This window comes from Cupressus sempervirens, chromosome 7, assembly GCF_028749045.1.
Source record: "Cupressus sempervirens isolate cs-2001-9-10 chromosome 7, ASM2874904v1, whole genome shotgun sequence".
Lineage (NCBI taxonomy): Eukaryota > Viridiplantae > Streptophyta > Pinopsida > Cupressales > Cupressaceae > Cupressus > Cupressus sempervirens.
Window position 1 is genome coordinate 430990964 of NC_143124.1, and position 23278 is coordinate 431014241.

General features: G+C 33.6%; 2 protein-coding genes across 2 annotated transcripts; one reads left to right on the top strand and one right to left on the bottom strand.

Annotated features, from left to right (window-relative positions):
* Nucleotides 1-9494: 9494 nt before the first annotated feature.
* LOC149547390 (putative lipid-transfer protein DIR1) lies at nt 9495-10201 on the bottom strand. Its single transcript, XM_089794736.1, has 2 exons — nt 9770-10201; nt 9495-9691 (listed from the first exon to the last, which is right to left on the bottom strand). The coding sequence occupies exons 1-2, from the start codon at nt 10077-10079 to the stop codon at nt 9669-9671; spliced, it is 333 nt and encodes a 110-aa protein (XP_089650862.1). The 5' UTR covers nt 10080-10201; the 3' UTR covers nt 9495-9668.
* A 2640-nt stretch (nt 10202-12841) lies between these two features.
* On the top strand, nt 12842-13556 carry LOC149547391 (putative lipid-transfer protein DIR1). Its single transcript, XM_089794737.1, has 2 exons — nt 12842-13268; nt 13353-13556. The coding sequence occupies exons 1-2, from the start codon at nt 12959-12961 to the stop codon at nt 13373-13375; spliced, it is 333 nt and encodes a 110-aa protein (XP_089650863.1). The 5' UTR covers nt 12842-12958; the 3' UTR covers nt 13376-13556.
* The last annotated feature ends 9722 nt before the right edge of the window (nt 13557-23278 follow it).

The window sequence follows — 23278 nt, forward strand, 5'->3', positions numbered from 1 at the left end:
TTTAGTCACCACATATCAACAAAAGCTTCATTATTTGAACTAGTTAAAGAAATGAATGAAATTCTAATGGAAGCAAGCAAGATATATAGTAAGGAATGCATTCTTACTAATTTAACTATAAAGATTAATGCCAAGATAGAATAGGTTAATGCTGAAATGGTTACCTTGTAAGTAAATTAGACCCTATCACACACCAATAATGGAGCACACAGAAAAAGTTAAGGAAATATCATAAAAATAAGGAAATTGAGAAAAGAAGAAGATAAAATAAGGATGAAATTTTTTGAGTTGTAAGGTATAATAACACTATTTATAGATATAATGAAAAATAGTTCAAGAAAAATGAATTTATCAGCACACCAGAGAAGAATGCTACAACCATCTTGGAAGAATATCCAACATAACTTAATAATCATCTTGTTGCATTTACTTGACTCAAGGAATCATGAACACAACTATTGTCAAGTGCAAAGGTTGAGTTCAAGTTTCTTTTTTATGAAATATGAATAGGTAAGAACCCGTGTATGTATAATCTTTTCTATATTATTTGGCATTATTTTCAAAAAGGGGGAGAAGTAAGAAAAATAGAGCAAAAAGAGGATATTATAAAAATATAGTGTGTATAGCATAAGGGGGAGAATACAATTTAGCAAATAATAAGATAAATAATAAGTTAAGGAGAGACTACTAAATATAGAAGAATCACCCAAGGGGGAGTAATATAATTTGTCTAAGTATCATAGAGAGTAACCGATGAAGGAGGAAATTTTGAAATTTTGAAGTTTTTTTCATCAATGCCAAAGAGGGAGAATATTGATTGAAAATATTAAACATGGTTATTGATTAAGGTTTTGATGCATGGTTGTCATTTCTAGAAAATCATTAAAGAGGTAAGACCATTATTGAGAAGATAGACAAATAGCTAAATCTGCATAGGCAATAGTTAAATAGATCTAGGTATTATTGGTGTAAAATAGAAAATAGGTACACTAAGCACTATTGGGAAAAAGGACGAACCGGTAAAGGAAAATAGACATAACACTAATTTTAAATAGTAATAAATAACTATTAGTACAAAGGAGAGTAGTTTACTATTATTGAACCAAAGTATTATTGATAAACAAAGAATGAAGTGAATAGGTAAATGAAACAATATTTTTGATAAGTTGCATGTGCGATCATGAAGGAGAAAGATTCATGTTGAATGGAGTCAAAAAATAGAATGTGTTACAAGGATTGAGGAATCAAAAGAAATAATTTATAGAGATCTCTAAAATGATTTAAATAATGAATTCAGGGAGACTTTAGTAAGTGAAAAAAAAGTTAGTTACCACCTTGGAAATGACATAATAGATCATATACAACATACATGATTAGGTATTTAGAGAAGTTCAAGAATGAGGAGGATTCTAGAGGAAGTAGGGAGATTCCAAAACCCTGATTAGTTTTTGGAGGCAAAGGTAAAGAGAGATTAGAAAAGGAATAAAGCATGAAGTAGAATGAGCTAAAGAGAGTAATGAATCAGATGTAGAATTGAGTAGTGATCACAAAGCATATCATAGAAAGATAGAAGAAGGATTAGAAATAAATAATAAGAGCATTGAATACCTAATAATCTTTTAGAGAATACAATGATAGGTCATAAGAGGCTTGTTGTTTTTTCCTTAATAGATTATAAGAAATTTGTTAAACAGCCAACCCCCTAGTTTTGGCTGCTTTTAATTCAAAAATGAATTTGTAGAATTCTTTAACTAGATAGTTCTTAACAAGATTGAATGTAAATCCTCTAACAAGGTGAACAATATAATAGTGGGATACAATCTCTTAATAGAGTAGTCTTTAATAGGACTATTAAATACTTTTAACAGGGTATTAGTCACTCCTAATAGGATGAGTCACTCAGAAGGTGACAATATTAAAGATCCTAACAAAGAAACATTATTACTATAGTGATGAGTTTTGGGTATCAACCCCACCACCATTTTCCCCTCCAACCAAGGGTTTTCTACTAGACCAAAAATCTAGTGTCATGCGTTAATGATTTATGTTGATGATTATTGCTTTGTAGTTTTAAATTTTAGAAAATAGGTAAATTGTCATTATATTTTAGTTAGGTTAATGGTTATGAACATCAATTTAATATTTTGAAGGTAAAATTTTTGAATTGGTTAATTAATTAGTAGTACTAATTCAACAGCAGCACCCCCCCAACCTTTCAAATAGGACCATCTCTAATTTTTTTAATGTTTCAAAATTGGGTTTTTTTTCTTAGGTCCTAGACCCATTTCAAGGTTTAAAGGTCATGAGACCTGTCCCCTAGTGGGGGGAATTAATTCTCTTGAGAGGAAAATCTAATGGTCAAGGATTGGCCACCAACATAGGGGATCATTTAATCTACTAATCCAAAACCACTAATACCAAAGTGAGTCATGGAAGTAGCTTGAAAGCTTTAAATGACCTTTCAACTATTCCTTTGAAATTATTAGTGGAAAATTGGGGTTTAAAGGAAAATAAATCTTGGAGGCCATTTCCATTCTTGAACTCTCAAAACTACAAAATCTCAAAAAGTTTACCAAAAAAAAGAAAAGGGAAAATTGAAAAAAAGAGGGAGGGAAAAAGAAACTTCATCATTTGAGTTGTAAAGTGTTAGTAATTCCTTCACAATTTGAATTCTCTAGGGATTACATTATAAAAATTTACATACCCACCAGCACGAGGAAATAAAAAGTTACATAGAAAAAAGAAAGAGGCATGATTCCTATAGCCCCCTACTATGTGATATCGTCATACCTTATTGTGTGTTCAATTTTTTATCTACCTTAGTCTTTGTTCCTTCCATGTCCAAGAAGTTATAGCTGCATAGCTTTTTTCTTTAATTTTTATTTTGATCATCATTTTTTGTTATTGTTGTTTAATGAATGACCATGTCATTCTCATGTGTTTCTATGTGCTAGCATATGGATTATAACCTACAACTTGGTGGAGGTGGGGAGAGTTTTGGAGAAGATTTTACTAGTAAGAGAATAAATAGAAACTATAAAATATTCAAAAAAGTTATGCAAGAAGATGATCCAAAAATATTGATAGGAGAAGTCAAGTTAATGTGAGTTGTAGAGGACTTTATGTAGGGATTAAAAAAGAAAGAAGAGGTTTAGAGATGAAAAAGTCCCAATTTGGTAAGGACCCTCTCTTGCATTAGATATGAATGCTTTCTCCTAATGATGTAATATTAAAAATTCTTAATATATAATTGGAGAAACTAAAGAACATGTCTCTCTTTCTTGTTTTCTTGGACCCTAATTATTTTCCCACTAGAAGATGCTTTGATGAATGGTTAAAAAATATGTGGGGTAAAAACCTAGGGGATTCTATTATGTTTTGTAGGATGATACAAAAAAGGATGTTTATAATATTTTGTAAAGTTCTACCCAAGCATTTTAATGTTATGAAAAATGACATTTTTTGTATTGCATACCAAGATAGATACACGTTAAAATTATATATCCATTCAATGTCGGGATTGTATTCCCTAATTGCTTCAACTACTTGGGAATACCATCCAAGTGGAAAAGTACAAGGTTTCCTTACCCCATCTCGATGCAAGGTTTCTTGTTTCATTTCATAAAAATATTGAAATTCTTAACATTATTGAGTTTTAATAAGATTTATAAGTGTGGGATAGAAACCTTGGGAATTCTAAGATCATGCTTTAGATATAAAATCATTTATTACATAAATAAGTATAGTCCTCTCTTGTTTGCTAATAAAAATAAATAAATGCTAAGGATTTATCTTGCAATGACTTGAATGCTAATATAGAAATCAACCCCCTAAACCAAATGAATATTTTGATAAAAACATTAGCAGCGAGCCTTTGGAAAATCCATCTAATATTAAATTATTCATGGGGGAATGGGTCCTCTATTCATATAGAAAATAATAAAAAGTTTGTGCCTAATGAAATCAAGGACTTTGTAACTAAAAATCATATAAATAATGATATGAAGATAATGATAAACCAAAAGAATTCTTAGAAACTTGTCTTGGATAAATCAAAATGATAACTTATAGCTACAAGAAATATTATCTTGAACCCCAAACCTTGTAATTCAAAATAATTTATAAAATCTAATGGTATAATGCATAATAACTAGGATGTATATTCAAAATAAATTGAACACAAGATGGGAAAACATGAAGAGAATAGTGAAATGGTTGTAGATTTAAATAAGGAAGAAAAAATGGTGCTAGATTCAAATAATGAAGAATATTCCCCATAACATCCATTGTATTAAATATATAACTACAAGACATCTATTGATTTAAAAATTCTTCATTTTTACTTTGAACCAAAGAATAATACATTATCTCTTAATTTATTTAATTCCCTCTTTAGGGAATTCAATTTAAATAAAGAAAGATAGTAATAATAATAATATATTTGAATTGGTGAAGAAAAATAAATAAATAAATAAATATATCTAATAACACCTTGAAAAGTGGGAAGAAGGGAAATGGTCATCTACCTATTTAATATTTTTATAGGTTATACAAAAAGAGAGAATTCAAACCACGTAAGTTGTCTTCATGATTAAGTGCAAAAGGTTGAATATGTAAGGACTAAAATCCCATATAGAGAGTATATGTTAATAGACCTTTGCATGCAAAATAAAGATCTTGACTTTTAGCTAATCCAAGAGGTGAAGGAAGTTGGTTCCCTTATGAGAGATCAACTTGAGATTCACATCCAAAAACGATAAATTTTTTTCCATAAGAGAGTTAAAGTGAAATAATAATTCTTTAAGGGAATAAGTAGGAAAAATCCATTATAGGTTTAGGTCACTCGCCCTAAAATAGATATATTTAGGTGCAAATTGAAAAAGATAGCATTTTTAATTTTTTTTTGAAATTAAATGTCCCAAATGAGGCTAAGAAGAGAATTGAAATATTAAAATGGTTGACACATACAATTCCATGTGTTCCTATAGATAATAAATGACAATTTCAATGACATTATATACAATAAGTAGGTGGAAGTCCTTGGGCATTAAAGAGTATTGAGTTCTTTTCTTGTGATAGAATTATGAAGATGATAAATATCTCTAAACCACTAGAATAATAAATAAAATAAAATATAAATAAAAATGGTTCACATGGTGAAATAACCAAAGTCCCAAGCAAAGAGTGTATTGTATACTAGACAAGTTCTATGATAGAAAGAATATGATTTTCTTTAGGTGTGATAATAATAAAATCAATATGACGGTTAAGAGACTATAAAGTCACCACCCTATAAAGACCAATGTCATTATTAATAATATGAATACTAAAGAATTGTTGAAAAATAGTGGACTGTTTAAACTAAAAACCAATCTTATTGAATAAGAGTTGAATTGATGCAATTAGGACAATCCAAAACATCATCAAAGTGTTGTGTGGGTCAAGGGGTCTATAATGTATTTGAAAACTCTCACTAATAATTTGAAGAAACTATTGAGCTCTACAGGTAAAATAAATGCTATTGGAAGAAGGAGAATATAAGTAATTCTAAAGGAAATTTTATTAATCAGTGAGAAAGACCTATAAAATGATCCTAATAATGAAGTGCTTATTGATGATACAAAATGGGCTTAGCGTAGTATAAAAAATCAAATAAAAAGGAATGCTTAAGGAGAAAGGCCAAGAGAAATCATTAACTCTCTAAGTGATGATATTTATTTAATAATACTCAAGATAAATTTGTAAGGGAGCATATTGAGCCTATTCATATTGATGATAAGTGGTGTCACTCTAATGAAGAGATCATAATGATATTTTGAAAATTCTACATCAAACTGATGACAACAAAATATTAGAATAGCAAATGTAAAGATGTTTAAGATATATGAAGAAGGAATATTTTAAAAAAAGTTAAACCTATGATGAGTATTATATTATGTAGATAACTTGTGAAGGATAAATATATTTAATCTATCATCTACTTTAAAGAGGGAAAGACCTAGGTGCATATGGATTCCCTTTTGGTTTTCATAGAGCTAATTTAGATCAAGAGGTGGATGACTTAATACACATCTAAATAGAAGCTATAGAAAATAATTGACTGCAAGAAAATTTGTTAACAAGGGAGCTTCTACGATCCTTGCTAAAGAGGGAGACAAAAGAAACATGAAATATTGCCAAAGTATTAGCATAAGGATTTACTAAAATCTTGCAAAAAATTATATTCAATGCTCAAATTAGATTTATCAAAGACAAGTGTATTTTAGAGAACCTTATAACCAACTAGGAAAGTCCCAATTAGGGGAAACTCAATAAAAAGATATCAGAATATTACTATTATATTTTGAGAAGGATTATGAATATGCTGAATAGTAATTTGTAGTCATTGTATTAAAGGTCATTACTTTTAGATCCACTTGTTTCCGAATGGTCAAGATATTATTTTAAGATACAAATACTCAATTTGATATTAATGGAGAGATAGATTCATTTTATTTTGGCTGACCAATAAGGAAATTGTGCCCTTTAAATGCCCTTCCCTATTTTGTATTTCCTTTGAAGCTTTGCATTATGCTCTCAAAGATATTAAGTTGAGACTTATAATTAAGGACCAATTAGGTCTTCTAACTGCTGAATTTTAATTAATATTCAATTTGCATATGATAATACTTTATTTCCTTTTCTTGAAAAAGATCACATGATGAATCTAATAAAGTGGGTTAATTTGTCTCAAAATAAGACTATGCTATTAAATGGGATAATTACTCACCAAAGTGGATTGACTCAATTTGGATACCAAAGGGGTGACCGAAATAGAATTCCAAAATATTTGTGCATCCCATTTGATATATCTCCTTTCTTACTTAATATGTGGTAATGATTATTTGAAAATATTAAAATTAAATTAAACAACAAAATAAAGAACTTCCCATCTCTTGCTAGTAGACTGGAGGTCTACAAAAATAAATTGTCATCTGATAGAATCTTGTTTGCCTCTATATGTTTTCTTCTCACATCAAAGTGATAAACTAATAAGATTTATCTAGTAGATTTTATAACCTCTAATAGAAAGGGAAATATTAGGAAGTATGTTGTGAAGCTAGATTGGTGTTGTATCTCTAAATAGAAGGGTGGCATAGGCCTAAAATACCTCAAAATGCAAAGAGTGGCTCTTTCTTCTAAATCTATTATTAGAAATGAATCTTAATCTAATTAGGGCTAATTTTTAGAGAGTGTTACAACAAGAAAAAGCTAAATCTTGGAATAAATTACCCTTGCATGATATTTTGTTTGGAATATTTAGTGTTATAACATTAGGGTTTAGAGTTATTTAGAGCATCTAGAGGGTTTGGGAGGGATGTAAAAATAAAATCTTAGTGTAGATGCTATTCTTGAGGATTTAAACACGATGGTTGGGATCAAGTCTCTATGGTTAATGTGGAGAAATTCTATTAATAATTGAGAACATATAAAAATATATTTAAATATATAAAATATGAATAAAAGAATTAAAATTTCAACTATTTTGAAAGCATTAAACAAGGTAAAAAATCCTATCAACATATTAGATGACAATGGAGATGTTCAAAATATGAAGTTGATGGATGGGTATAGCCCTTCCCCTAAAATCTAAGCCAACTATTTATCTTAAGTATTAGCTCATAGTCTACATGCCTTCAAACACTTGAATGGAGTCTAGAATGTTAATTTTGAGAATATAATTTGGTCAAAATCCTTAATGAATTTTTGATATACTAAAATTGAGCTGAAAAAGTTGTCTTTAGTGACAGTAATTTTTTCAGAAACTTTTCATAAATGTCAACCTAGTCCTATATTTGGTTTATTGTCTACTTGAATATATTCCTCACATATTTTTCATTGTACTTTCAAGTTTTTTCCATTTGGAATGTTACTTGAGCAAGTTATGGATTAGAAGTTGAATTCAACAACTTTTGGTTTGACTATGTATTTGGTGATGTCAAGAATCTTAAAATAAAAGTGAGTATTTGTTTTGGTTTTACCTCTCAATTGAGTTCCTTTGGTTTTTGAGGAGATTGAAAACTTGCCAATTTACCATCAAGCCTAGAGAGAATCCTTATAAATAAGTCATTATATAGATTCACATTATAGCAAGTTACTCTGACAATTAAGATTCTAGTGATAAATTGAGGAAAATAATGTAAGATAATTCATCGCTAGTGTTCAAAGAAGATATAAAAAACATTGATTAGTAACCCTAAGAGTTGAAGACAAACTAGTGGATCACTCATATTTGCAATGAAGGAACTATGGGAATCATTGAGGGACTTAGATACATGGAATAAACTCATCAAAACTTCAACAATTCAAGTTGGAAATGAATACCCCCGCCAATTGGAGGAATACTAGGTTGGGAATCATGTCAAGAAAACATATATGATCCAAAAGTAGATGATAACGGAAAATAAAAGATACTTCATGATGAAGGATAGAAAAAAGATGACAAAGAAGATAAGAATGAGGGGGAAAACAAGTAAGGTTTTCAACCATCATTAGAATCACTCATTTTGAATAAAGATCGATATTTACCTTTTGAATATACAAAATGTCATATTATGAATATATGTATGCTCATAATGAGCTACACCATGTTTTGTTTTTGATGTTGAAGATTAATACATATGTATGTGACCAACTCAAAAAGTATTTGACTTTTTTTAGTAATTGATGATCAATTTAACAAAATACATTTCGTAGTAAACATTTTTTGTGGATTTATGTATCTTATCTTCTCAATTTAATATTATCTTCTAATTCAATTCTATTTATTTTTGCAAATTCAACATTTGAGATCTCTATCAAGGATCTCTCAATAATTTCACATTAGAATTGGAGTGATTATCTAGTGTGATTTCTAGTTATTGAGATTTTTGAATGTTGGATCATATAGGAATATTTCCATGTTCTATGAAATTTAGAAATGAATATCCTTTATGTACTAAATATTGATAAGTACTATATCTATAATTTTCCTATATTCATTCTTCTGAACAATTGGTGAGTAATCCATGAAAAAGAAAAATAGTTAATTTTTTCACAAATTCAAACATATTTATTTAGATTTTTTAAATTAGATATATTTATAAAATATTGATCAATATATGTAAATTTCTCCAATTTTTTTATAAAATAGTTTTCCCATCTAAATTTATTGAATGATATCATCTTCATTAATTGTATACTCAACAAAAAGCCGCAATCATTTAGCTTAACATCAAATTTTTATACATCTCTCTATTCAATCCTTTTATGCATCTGTAATTTAAAATATGTATTCAACCCTCTTTTCCAAATATTGAAACCTTTTGGGTTTTCTTATGCATCCCTACATTAAAATATCAAACTATTACAATGTTTCTATCATTTGAGTTAATTTTTAGACAATTTTTTTTAATCCCGTACACAAAACTATTACAATGTTTCCACAAAGATCCATTCGATCAAACACAAACATATAACACAAGCACGAATAATCTTATTTCACACCTTACAGAAGAAATAACTTATTGAAAAGTTCTTTACATTACAAGCTATAGCAAACCGAAAATCTGCAGATTACAAGAAGTAATCACATCTAATAGAAACTTAAAAACTCGGAGCTCCAAACAGAGAAATACCCAGTAGACTTCTCAAATCGAACGGCCTGGCAGAGCTGCATGCATGAAAAAATTGTGTTAGAAAACAAAAGTGATAAACAATACTGACCATGTTATAAACTATTGTATCTCACCCTTGCATGCAGCGGGAACTTTATATACTTTGCATTTCTGAGGCAAAGCTGTAACAAGATTGTGATCAACACTTTTAGGCAACATTGATTGCTTTGAACACAAACATTTGAGATCAGCAGTTTTTACAACATCACAACACTCTGAAGTTGGATCTGAAGGTGGATCTGTTACAGCAGGCTGGCATAACATGAGCTTGTCAATACCCATGTTACACACGTCAAACATCCCAGCATCTGCTCTAGGAAAAAATGCACTGGCACACAGTAGTGTTGCAGCCAATACCAACATAACTACTTGAATGTACTTCATCTTTGCTAATTCTTAATCTTCCGCACAAGAAAACTAAGCCGAGCTAATCCAAACTTTCTGGCGAGAAACAGATTAATCTCCGGGGAGATTGTATTGTGGGCAGAATAGAAGCTCTTTATCTTGCTTAAATAGGCCAACGTGAGCTTAAAATATTATCATGCATGAATCTTATCAATAATTTATAATGCCACTTTTGTGTGATTACAGCACATATGGAGTGTTGAAAACAAAAGATGTTCACGGGTGTGATGGTACTAGTGCTAAATGAGACAAGTAGTCACGAGATCACGGTACGAATCTGCATGAAAACCAAGTGCGCCAATGGATTGCTTCAAAACAAAATATTAACAGTTTTCTATGCCCTGATATCTGGCGGTCATCGACTTGTTTAATGTTTTTCCTCCTCATTAGGTTTTCTGTCACATTATTCTTCTAATGTACAACATTACTTCTACAGGCCGAATAAGTGACTGTTTTGAGATAAGACCTCCCACTAGCTTGGAGGGAGCATTGCCCTCAGATAAGATAATATCTCCCCACAATCGACCAAAATAAACTCAAAAGTGTTTCTCAGTTTGCTTCAGAACACCTATCTTTAATACGACAACCCGAGCTCCCTCATTTTTACAAAGTAACTGCAAATAACTATGTTATTTTTTCCACTGGGTATTGTGAGAGTCAGGGGTGCTGTATGTTAAGGAAAATTTCATTAGTTTATGTCTCACGGAGTTTTGACATCCATCCTGCATGTGAACGATTTGTGGAAACAGAAGATGTGCATAATGTTACAAATGGGAGGCTTCTATTTTTCCATGGTTGTGTTCTGCTGGCTAGCGGCAATTTCAAGAAAATCAAAATACAATGAAATTTTTTTTGGTATATTTTTTAGCATTTGATCTTTTATGATCTGTATATTTTGGTGAATCTGAAAAAATTATGTTTGACTTTTATTTTTTTTTGGTCTTTGGTGCATTTTGTCTGGAGATTAGCCAGTGCCCTATCTATGACACTTATCACTACGCAAAATCCTATTTCCAAATATAAATTTACAACGTACTTTCAGGGTTGTAAATAAGTTGTGTTACAATATTATAATATGTGATTGTTTTGGAATAAGACCTTCCACTAGCTTGGAGGGAGCAATATCCTCAGATGAGATAATTTCTCCCCACCATCTACCAAAATAAAATCAATTTGTGTCTTAGTTTGCTTCAGAACACCTATGGTTAATACAACTCGAACTCCCTCTAATCAGTATTCATTTTTTCAAAGTAACTGTGAAGAACTATGTTATTTTTGCACTGGGTTTTGGGAGAGTTACATGTGGAAAAAAATAACATGTAGGACAGATGTCTGTGGGGTTTTGTATAAGTTTGTCCTGCATGTGTATGATAAAATAAAAGATGTGTATAGATGTTCTTTTATGAATGTTACAAATGGTATTTTTCTGTTCATTATAATACATAAATGATAATCAATTTTAATGTTATTAGATATCTATAATTTATGTCAATGTATACTTTTCCTTATATTTAATTGTATATCAAACTTTTAATGCATCATGCATTCATTTTTTTGAATCACATAACATGATAATCAATATATTATTGCGCCTTATGAACTACAATAGATATGATCACCCATCTCTACTTATAACCTCATTTACAAAACCTTCACCATATATTACACCTTATAAATCATTCATTAGAAGTTCCTTAAACTCATCAATATATTATTATAATATTCTTAATATCTATTTAGATTGCACTTGTAATCTTGTCTTAAATTATTTAGAATCTCCATCTTACATCAGTCAATGACTCAACCTTTCTATTTTCTTCTTGCAAATCATTATACAGATGATAACCTAACTATTGTAATTTGATTATACAGATGATAACCTAACTATTGTAATTTCTATAGGATACCAATTTATTTTATTTATACAAAACTATTTGAAATATCCTTTACTTTGGAGCTCGAGCTCATTAAATTTCTTTTCCTTAAAGATTATACAGATGATAATCTATCTATTGTAATTTGATTATACAGATGATAACCTAACTATCCTAATTTCTATAGGATACCAATTTGTCCTTAAAGATTATACAGATGATAATCTATCTATTGTAATTTGATTATACAGATGATAACCTAACTATCCTAATTTCTATAGGATACCAATTTGTTTTATTTATATAGAACTATTTGAACTATCCTTTACTTTCGAGCTCGAGCTCATTAAATTTGTGTTAGAAATTGATTAAGGGTCTTCATTTCGGGAGATAATCTGTCTTTCTTAGTATCGTTACAGCATCTTTCGGAGGGTAATGCTCCTTTAAAGATTATGTTGTTTTTAAACGTTAGTACATTACAAGAATAATGTGACAGCAGAATTTTGAGAAAACCTAATTAGAAGGAAAATCAGTGAACCATTCAATGACCTCCAGATATTAGTCACAAGATTTTTTAATTTGTTGTATGAACAAAAACCCACACATTAATTTTTGTGCGGAAAGCATAGAATACTGATAATATTTTGTTTCGAAACAATCCACTGACGCACTTGGTTTTCATTCAGAATCATACTGTGATCTCGTGACTACTTGTCTCAATCTGCACTGGTACCATCACACCCGTGACCATCTTTTGTTATCAGCAGTCTATATGTGCTGTAATCACACAAAAATGGTATTATAAGTTATTAATAAGATTCATGCATGGCAATTTTTTTAAGTCCAGATTGGCCTATTTAAACAAGATATAGAGCAAGTATACTACCCACAATACAATCTCACCAGTGATTAATCTGTTTCTTGGCAGGAAGTTCGGAATATCTCAGATTCTTTTTCTTGTGCGGAAGATTTGGAATAGCTAAGATGAAGAACATTCAAGTAATCATGATGGTATTGGCTGCAACATTACTGGGTACTAGTGCATTTTTCCCTAGGGCAGATGCTGGGATGTTTGATGTGTGTAATATGGGTATTGACAAGCTCATGTTATGCCAGCCTGCTGTGACAGACCCACCCTCAGATCCAACTCCAGAATGTTGTGATGTTGTAAAAACTGCTGATCTTGAGTGTTTGTGTTCAAAGCAATCTATGTTGCCTAAAAGTATTGATCCAAAGCTTGTTACAGCTTTGCCTCAAAAATGCAAAGTATACAAAGTTCCTGATGCATGCAAAGGTAAGATACAATTGTTTATAATATGGTCAGTAAATTCTTTATCACTATTGAACATTTTCTAATACAATTTTTTCATGCATGCAGCTTTGCCTGGCCGTTCGTTGTGAGAAGTCCACTGGCCTTTTCTCTGCTTGGAGCTTTGAGTTTTTAACGTTTTGATAAGATGTGTGATGACTTCTTGTAGTCTGAAGTTTGTGGGTTGGTTTACTATAGTTTGTAATACAAAATAACTTGTCAATTAAGTTCTTGTTTTGTAAGGTATGAAATAAGGCTATTCATGTTTGTTTATATGATTGTGTTTGATGATATGGATATAAGATTGAATCTTTCTGAAAAAATTATAATATAGTTCTGTGTACATAATTAAATAATTTTGTAAGGTTCTTTTTCGCATGTATTTATTAAATATAAATTTTTCTATTAAATTCATTATAAGAGATTGGAACGGATATGAAGTAATGTTTTATATTGTAGATGTTCTAATGAAAATTGAGATCAGTTGATACGTTCATGTTTTAAATACTTTGTGATATGAGAACTACTAATTTATCTCCATTGTTTAAACATTAATTTGCATTAATGATGATATGAGGTGTTTCACTGTAATGACCTGTACCAATAGGCCACTAAATTAAACTCTAAATTTAATACACTGCTAAAATATATTGCTGAAATAAGGAAATGATAGTGCCAATGTATTCATTCAATGAAAACCAAATGTTTTTACAAATGATATGGCAATTTTCAGCATTGAAACATTATGATATGGCACATTACAGGCAAACCCTAATTGGCTGTATACAATTGAGAACTTGTTACAACTACAAACTAAAATGAAGAACCTGAATTTGATCCCATACTGGAGACTGACTACTGAAGATGATATGGTGAAAGTGCAACTCCACTGGAAACTCCAAACCAGCAATTAAGCACAAGTGAAAGGACTGAAATGTCCTTGCCACAGCTGCAATAATTCGGGTGATCTTTCACACCCTCAAAATTGCATACCAATTGAGAGTTTTCGTTCTCAATGGCCAATTGTGACTACTTGCAGAAACCCTAGGCTCCACAATGCACATCAGCAAAAAGAAATAATAAATCTCGATGATAGGCAATGAGCCCTCAATGCCTATTTATTCTATTTTCCTTGATAGGTCGGCCTCCCTTTTTAATTTTTTCTCCACTTCTTCCAGCAACCTCTAGAAGATTTTTTTATTTAATTTATAAAGTTACCTTGTAATATTTTCTTTTTAATTGATAACTTTATAATTAACTCCTCCAAAAAAATGGGACATTACAGGTCTGCCCCTCCTAAAATTGCTTGGCCTCAAGCAATCTTAATGCTGGATGCTGCAAAATCACTTCTCCCTCCCAAGTAGCATCTTCAATAGGTAAATCTTTCCACTTAACTAGATACTCTCTGATTACTCTCTTGCGAAGCTACTTCTCTCTACTATTTAGAATGGATTCTAGCCCTAAGATCAATTTCCCCTCATCATCCAAGGGAGGTAATACTGCAGAAGGCATCACATTATGACCCAACGCCTTTTTGAGGCACGATACATGAAACACATTGTGCACTCTACTATCTGTGGGAAGCTCCAACTCATAAGCCACCTCACCAACTCGTTTGATGATCTTATATGGTCCATAATAGCATGGCTTGAGTTTCTCTGTACCACTCTTCTTGAGAGTGGATTGCTTATATGGCTGCAACATGAGGTAAACCATATCATTTACCTCAAAACTATGCTTAGTCCTCTTCTTGTCTGCATACTATTTTTTCTAGTTTTGAGCTCTAGCAATGTTGTCTCTGAGAGTAGCAACTATATCCTTACTTTCCTATAATAGTTCACCTGCATAGGGTACTCGACTGTCTCCCACCAAAAAATCTAAGAAACTGGGTGCCTCATAATCGTAAAGTGCCATGAAGGGTGTCATTTGTATAGTCATATGATATGTAGTATTGTAACAATACTCACAGAGATATATCCATCTAACCCAAGCTCATTGTTGATCTGCCACATAATTCCTCAAATACCCTTCCACCCATTTGTTTACAATCTCTGTTTGACCATCAGTCTATGGGTGATAATTGGTACTAGGTGTAAGCTCAGTGCCACACAACCGAAATACCTCCTGCCAAAAGTGACTCATGAAGCGACTGTCCCTGTCACTCACAATGCTCCAAGGCAAACTGTGTAATCTAAAAATCTCCCTGAAGAAGACCTCTGAGTATGTAGTAGCGATAGGGAAGAAGTGAGCATATTTTGTCAGCCTATCCACCACCACATAAATACAATTGCGCCCCTAGGCCTTGGGCAAGCCTGTAATAAAATCCATAGAGATGCATTCTCACTTCCTGTTAGGAATAGGAAGTGGCTATAGGAGCCCTTTTAAATAAGTGTGCTCTTGTTTGTTCTGCTAGCAAACATGACACTCACGCACATACTGCAAAACATCAGCCTTAAGTCCCTTCCAAGTGAACCGTTCCCATACTAACCTGTAAGTCTTGAAATACCCAGGATGGCCTATTGTAGGTGAATTATGGAATGCTCTCAAAATCAATTGCTTCACTTTTGATCCTGGGACTAAGTAAATCCTATTTTTGTAAATGATCAAATCATCTATGAGAGTGTATTTGGTGTCGATTGTTGTCCCCTTCACTATAGCAAAGGCCCACGTGTCTTTGACATATTCTGCTACAATCAAGTGTCGCCAATCCTCTGATATCTGAATCATAGAAGTGAGGTGTGGCCTACGGGATAAAGCATCTACAACAATATTTTGTGTCCCCTTAACATATGTGGTATCAAAATCATATGCTTGTAACTTACACACCCACTTCTGCTAACGATCATTCAGGTCCCGCTGTCCCAAAAAGTGCTTCAAACTATTATGATCAGTCTTAATACATAATTTTCTGCCCACAAGATATTGTCTGAATTTGGCCAAGGCATGTATCCTAGCCAATATCTCCTTATCATATATGCTAAATGATCTCTCAGCCCCTCTGAGTTTCCTACTCTCATAAGCTATTGGATACTTGTCCTGCGTGAGTACAACACCAACTCCCTCTCCAAAAGCATCACATTGAAGCTCAAATGGCTTTGTGAAATCAGGTAATGCTAATACTGGTCATGTAGTCATTATTTCCTTGAACCGCATAAAAAACTCCTGTGCCTCCCGAGTCCACACAAATGCCCCTTTCTTAAGCAAATTTGTCATGGGCGCTACATGTCATGAGTAGCCACTAACAAACCTTCGATAGAATCCACATAGACTAAGGAACCCTCTTAACTATGTAAGGTTCTCTGGTGGTGGCCAATCAACAATAGCACAGATCTTTTCAGGATCCATTCGCACTCCTTCCACACTAATGATGTGTCCAAGATACAACAATTCTGTCATCTCCAAATCACATTTGGACTCCTTGGCATACAATGACTCACTCTGTAAAATGCTTAATACTGTCTCCAAGTGCTCTAAATGTTCCTGCCATGTCCTGCTATATATCAAAATATCATCAAAGAACACTAGCACAAATTTCCTCAACTGATGGTGGAAGACCTTGTTCATAGTGGATTGAAAAGTGGCAGGTGCATTAGTCAAACCAAAAGGCATGACTACAAACTTGAAATTCCCGTAATGACATCTAAAAGCAGTTTTTTCAATATCTTGCTCTTGAACTCTGATCTGGTGATAGCTTGATCTCAAATCAATTTTTGTGAAATAACAAGCCCCATGCAATTCGTCTATCAGCTCATTGATGCATGGGATGGGATACTTGTTCTTTATAGTTCTCTTATTCAACACCCTGTAATCAATACACATTCGTAGAGTACCATCCTTTTTTACCAAAACAACAGAAGATGCAAAGGGTGACTTACTTGGTCTGATGTGTCCCATTGCTAGCAACTCATTGATGGTCCTCTCAATCTCATCTTTGAGTCATTTTGGGTGCTGGTATAATGTGATCATGACAAGCTTAGCACCTTCCTCCAACTCGATAATGTGCTCAATACCTCTGTCTGGTGACCTGCCTAGTAGAATCTCACTGAATACCTTCCCATACTTGATTCTCAATTTCTAAATATCTGAATGATATTCAGTCTTGTGTTGCCCCTCCTAGGTAGGCATCAAAGCGCATATTGCCACCCACTCTATATTATTATGTTTGGCTAATCTCTCCAATTGCCTAAATGAGATAGTCCTGACATCACCATTACAGATAGCCTTCAACACATGAGTCCTGCCATCCACCACGAATTGTATCTCCATATCCTCCAATCTCAGGGTAACCTCCTTCAAAGAATATAGTAATTGCATCCCAAGTTCTACGTCCATGTTGACCACATGATAGTCCACCTTAAACTCATAGTTGTTCAAGCGCAAAGGTAGATCTCGCACCATCCTATCACAACGAAGAGTATATCCATCAGCTACCTTAACTCTCAGTCCCTTGAACTCCTCAGTAATGATTCCATGCCTCTCCACAAATTGTGCATCAATTGAATTATGCGTGGCACCTGTATCCAACAGAGTAATAATCTTTTGTCCTGCCAAGACTCTCCAAAATCTAAAAGATCCCTCTCTTTGAATACTAGACAGACGTGCCTCCTATAAATGTATCTCTAGAGCCTCTTTTTTCTCAACACTATCTACCTCTTGTTCACCCTCTACCTCATCAGGATCCTCATCATGGTGCTCTGAGATGTCTGAATCTGAACCTTCATAATAAGCTCACATCACCCGGTTAGCCTTCCCCTTAGGCTTCATAGGAAAATCATGACCAAACTCATAGGGACCTTTGCAAAAGAAGCATAGCTTCTTTCTATGTAGGTCATAATGAAGGTACAGCTCTAATACCATTGACGAAGGTACGCTCTGATACCACTTGATGAAGGGCCACATCACCCTACCAACTCATAACCAAAAATACAACAATATGAAGACAACAAGATAAAATGCTTCCCAAGTAACCTCCTTGTTTCTAAACTGCAGCCACTAGCTCTTCTCCAACCTTATCCAAGATCCAAGTGTAAACTGCCTCACATTTGGCACTCTATCTACACACTCACAACTCCATCACAATCCTGCTATAAACTACCTCACATTCGGCGCTCTGTCCATAGACTCAGGAAAACTCACTCTTCACTTTCTCCTTCTCTTTCACATCTTCCAGCTTTCCAAGCTTCACCTTCTTGAGCTTTTCCTTCTCAAGCTTCCACTTCTCGAGCTTCTACTCCTCGAGCTTCTACTCCTCGAGCTTCCACTTCTCAAGCTACTCCTTGAGCTTGATTAGAAATTCTCATATGCCTTGCTTAAATAGGCACTTACCACCCCATGCATGACTTATCCACAACCTTCTAGAATTCCTCCACAACCTTCTACAACTTCCAGATCCACAACTTTCTACAATATTCATAACTTTCTAGAATTCTACCCACACACCTCGATAAATGGAATGACAACCATTTATTTTTAATTTTTTTCTATTATTCCACCTATGCACCTCGAAAATAGAAATCCTCTTTTTCTTTCTTTTCTCCTTTTTCCCGTTTAATTTTTTTTTTTTAATTTTTTCTCTAATTTTCATCACTTTCTCTCTCCTCCAAATTTTTTAATTTTTTTTTTTTTTGCAACTTTTTTTTTTCCCAATAATTTTCCCATGCAAGATGCTCCTGCATCAAACTCCCCTGATAGATAGAAAAGTGTTTCCCACACTTTGACGCCAAAGGTAAGATCTACCACCATCTTCATCTTCACCAAAGGCTTCCACCTCAATAAGGACAACAAAACCACCATGCCAATCTTCCACACCAACATCTCAACCATCCAATCAACAAGCTCATGCCCAAGAACAAACTGAATGTAATGCTTCATTAGCAAACTCCCATTCACATCAACAACTAGTGCGTCCATACCAGCAATAAAAAATTCCACATCAGCATCCACATGTACATTTCCATCAAAACATGCCAAACTCTTAACACTAGCAACCTCATTGCTCACAACAAGATGCTCTGCAATACATAACTTACCTCCAAAAACAACTGGATCATCCACGACCGAGTGCTCCACAATCTCCATGTCAGAATCAACCAACTGACCATGAAAACCAACCTCTATCCCAACATCAACAACATTAGGAATATCTTCAGCAACAACCTCTAGTTGCTTTGCAGGTTCTGCATCAGGCTCCACAAACTAATCAGCAAAACCATCCTCTTCCACCTTGACCTTCTTAGCTTGATCAGCGAATCTAGCATCAGATCGAGAAATATTAGAAAAATTCCTCTCCACTATATCATGGATTTTCATGATCATCTTAGGGTCCAATCCTCTTGGAGCCATCTCCTAAGATCTTCATAAATCCTCTGCAACAAATCCTTCCCATGCTCCTTGTGACAACCAAATTGTTTGCAAGTCAGATTGCAACCTTCCACCTTGCACGAACAATCAGGAACCACATCACAAGTCTAGGACAATGGATCTACAATCCACAAGCTCTCTACAATCATGCCACAACAAGTTCAGTCTTCCATCTCCCCATCCATCAATCTTTATGTCCTCCCAAGGTCCTGGTGCAAATTGTCTCAGCTTGGGCGATCTGTTTACATGCTCAGGAACTCCCACTCTAATAAACTTCACCCAACCAAGGTCCTGGTACAAACTGCCTCACACTTCGGTGATCTGCTTGTACACTCAAGAAATCCTGCTCTGATAAACTTCACCCAACCAAGGTCCTAGTACAAACTGCCTCACACTTCGGCGATCTACTTGTACACTCAAGAACTCCTACTCTGATACCACTAATGAAGGTACAACTCTGATACCATTGATGAAAGTATGCTCTGATACCACTTGATGAAGGGCCACACCACCCTACCAACTCATAACCAAAAATACAACAATATGAAGACAATGAGATAAAATGCTTCCCAAGTAACCTCCTTGTTTCTAAACCGCAGCCACTAGCTCTTCTCCAACCTTATCCAAGATCCAAGTGTAAACTGCCTCACATTTGGCACTCTGTCTACACACTCACAACTCCATCACAATCCTGCTGTAAACTACCTCACATTCGGCGCTCTATCCACAGACTTAGGAAAACTCACTCTTCACTTTCTCCTTCTCTTTCACACCTTCCAGCTTTCCAAGCTTCACCTTCTTGAGCTTTTCCTTCTCAAGCTTCCACTTCTCAAGCTTCTACTCCTCGAGCTTCTACTCCTCAAGCTTCCACTTCTCAAGCTACTCCTTGAGCTTGATTAGAAATGCTCATATGCCTTGCTTAAATAGGAACTTACCACCCCATGCATGACTTATCCACAACCTTCTAGAATTCCTCCACAACCTTCTACAACTTCCATATCCACAACTTTCTACAATATTCATAACTTTCTAGAATTCTACCCACACACCTCGATAAATGGAATGACAACCATTTATTTTATTTTATTTTCTATTATGCCACCTATGTACCTTGAAAATAGAAATCCTCTTTTTCTTTCTTTTCTCCTTTTTCCCCTTTTTTTATTTTTTAAATTATTTTTCCTCTAATTTTTGTCACTTTCTCTCTCCTCTGCAATTTTTTTTTTCAACTTTTTTTTTCCCCAATAATTTTCCCATGCAAGATGCTCCTGCATCAGGTCATTAAGTGTTTCCTTGTCCCAAGGTGCAGCTAGCTTTTCTTTTGAGTCACTAACCTTCTCTTTACCCTTGATGAATTCCCCTTTGTTATCTCTAAATGATGAAGAACTCTTTGAACTAAATCGGTTTGCTGGAGCTGCAAGTTTCATACTACGAGCTTTCTTCATGGCTTCCTATAATGCAGGAGGATCAAAAGCCTTTACCCACCCCTTGAGTGGTTTAGTTAATCTCTCTGTGAATAAAATGACTAGCCTCCTTTCTGAAATGTCAGGCACCATGACTGCAAGCTTCTGGAAGTCATTGATAAATTGTTCTAAGCCTCCTGACTGTCTCAACTGGGCTAACTCCAAGAAATAAACTTCAAAATTTTTTTTATCAAACCTTTCTATCAATCTATCCACAAACACCAGATAAGTGGTTACCTGATTGTGTTGCAATGTGATCATGCCATGTGTCCACCAATCATGTGCTGCCCCATCTAAGTGTAAAGTGGCATACTTGAGTGCTTCAAATTCTATCATCATCTTCAAAGATAGGAAAGTATTCACCTTATGAATCCAAGCACGAGCAGTCATTTTTCCACTACCATCAAATGTGGGTAATGCCAACTTGTTGGTGACCTGTTGCAACTCACTGTGTTTATCTACTTGCTTCTGGCTAGCAGCTCTATAGTTCAGGTACCTGTCAAATGTCCATCCATCCTATACATATTCTGGTAATGAATCCCACTCAATCCTCGCTTGTTGGAGTTCATCTACAATATCTGTTACCATAACATCAGGTGTGTGTGTTGGAGTTTGTTCTCTAAATGTAGGATGTGTGGGTCTATCAGCTATTCCAGACCATGTCCTATGTTGTGATCCTACTATGCTTCTGTCATCTTGATCATTATTATGATTATTTCTCCTATTTTCCCCAATCAAATGTTGCATCATCACCATCATTGCCTATGTACTTGCCCCTATTGACTGTAGAAGCCTCTCTTGTTGCTATAAAGTCTCATCATCTCGCACACTTCTGGATGCGCTTTGAGAATGTCTCTTTGCCATATTCTTAGTTATGCTAGTTCCTTTGTAAACTAAATTAAATGGTGGCTGGGTAACCCTATTAGGCTGGCAAAAAATTGCTCTGATACCACTGTAATGACCCGTACCAATAGACCACTAAATAAAACCCTAAATTTAATACATTGCTAAAATATATTGCTGAAATAAGGAAATGATAGTGCCAATGTATTCATTCAATGAAAACCAAATGTTTTTACAAATGATATGGCAATTTTCAGCATTGAAACATTATGACATGGCACATTACAGGAAAACCCTAATTGGCTATATATAATTGAGAACTTGTTACAACTACAAACTAAAATGAAGAACCTAGATTTGATCCCATACTAGAGACTGGCTGCTGAAGATGATATGGTGAAAGTGCAACTCCACTAGAAACTCCAAACCAGCAATTAAGCACAAGTGAAAGGATTGAAATATCCTTCCCATAGCTGCAATAACTTCAAAATTGTATACCAATTGAGAGTTTTTGTTCTCAATGGCCAATTGTGACTACTTGCAGAAACCCTAGGCTCCACAATGCACATCAGCAAAAAGAAATAATAAATCTCGATGATAGGCAATGAGCCCTCAATGCCTATTTATTCTATTTTCCTTTATAGGTCAGCCTCCCTTTTTAATTTTTTCTCTGCTTCTTCCAGCAACATCTAGAAGATTTTTTTATTTAATTTATAAAGTTACCTTGTAATATATTTTTTTTTAATTGATAACTTTATAATTAACTCCTCCAAAAAAATGGGACATTACATTCACCTTATGATGACAATGTTAATTGTGGTACCTTGATGATTAGGTTATATGCATTCAGATAGTTCAGTATGCCCTATTGATGATGTTCATAATGTTTAGGTATATGCATGCTTAATGAGGATTATTCTAATACTTTAATTTGAATTAATGAATAGGTTATGTTATACTAATTAACCAATTTTTAATGGTTAAATATATGAGCAAAATTGAGATAAAAGTTATTTAAATGAAAGATTGATGTTTCGATTTATGTAATTATCCAGATGAGTTTCAAATATATACATGTGATTTTTCTTGAACTATTGATATGTGAAATGAGTGTCCAAAATTATTAGCTAGAAAATCTAATGGAGAATTGAAACTCGACCCTATGTAAAGTTTGTGAAAACTAGGGCTGAGTCTAATGAAAATTGTAGACCCCATTGTTTCATATTTTATTTGTATCATAAATTGAATGTGTGTATCATTCTATAATCACAGAGTGTTTAATATTTTGTAATAGTGATTTTATAATGTCACTTGACACTCGTATATGTA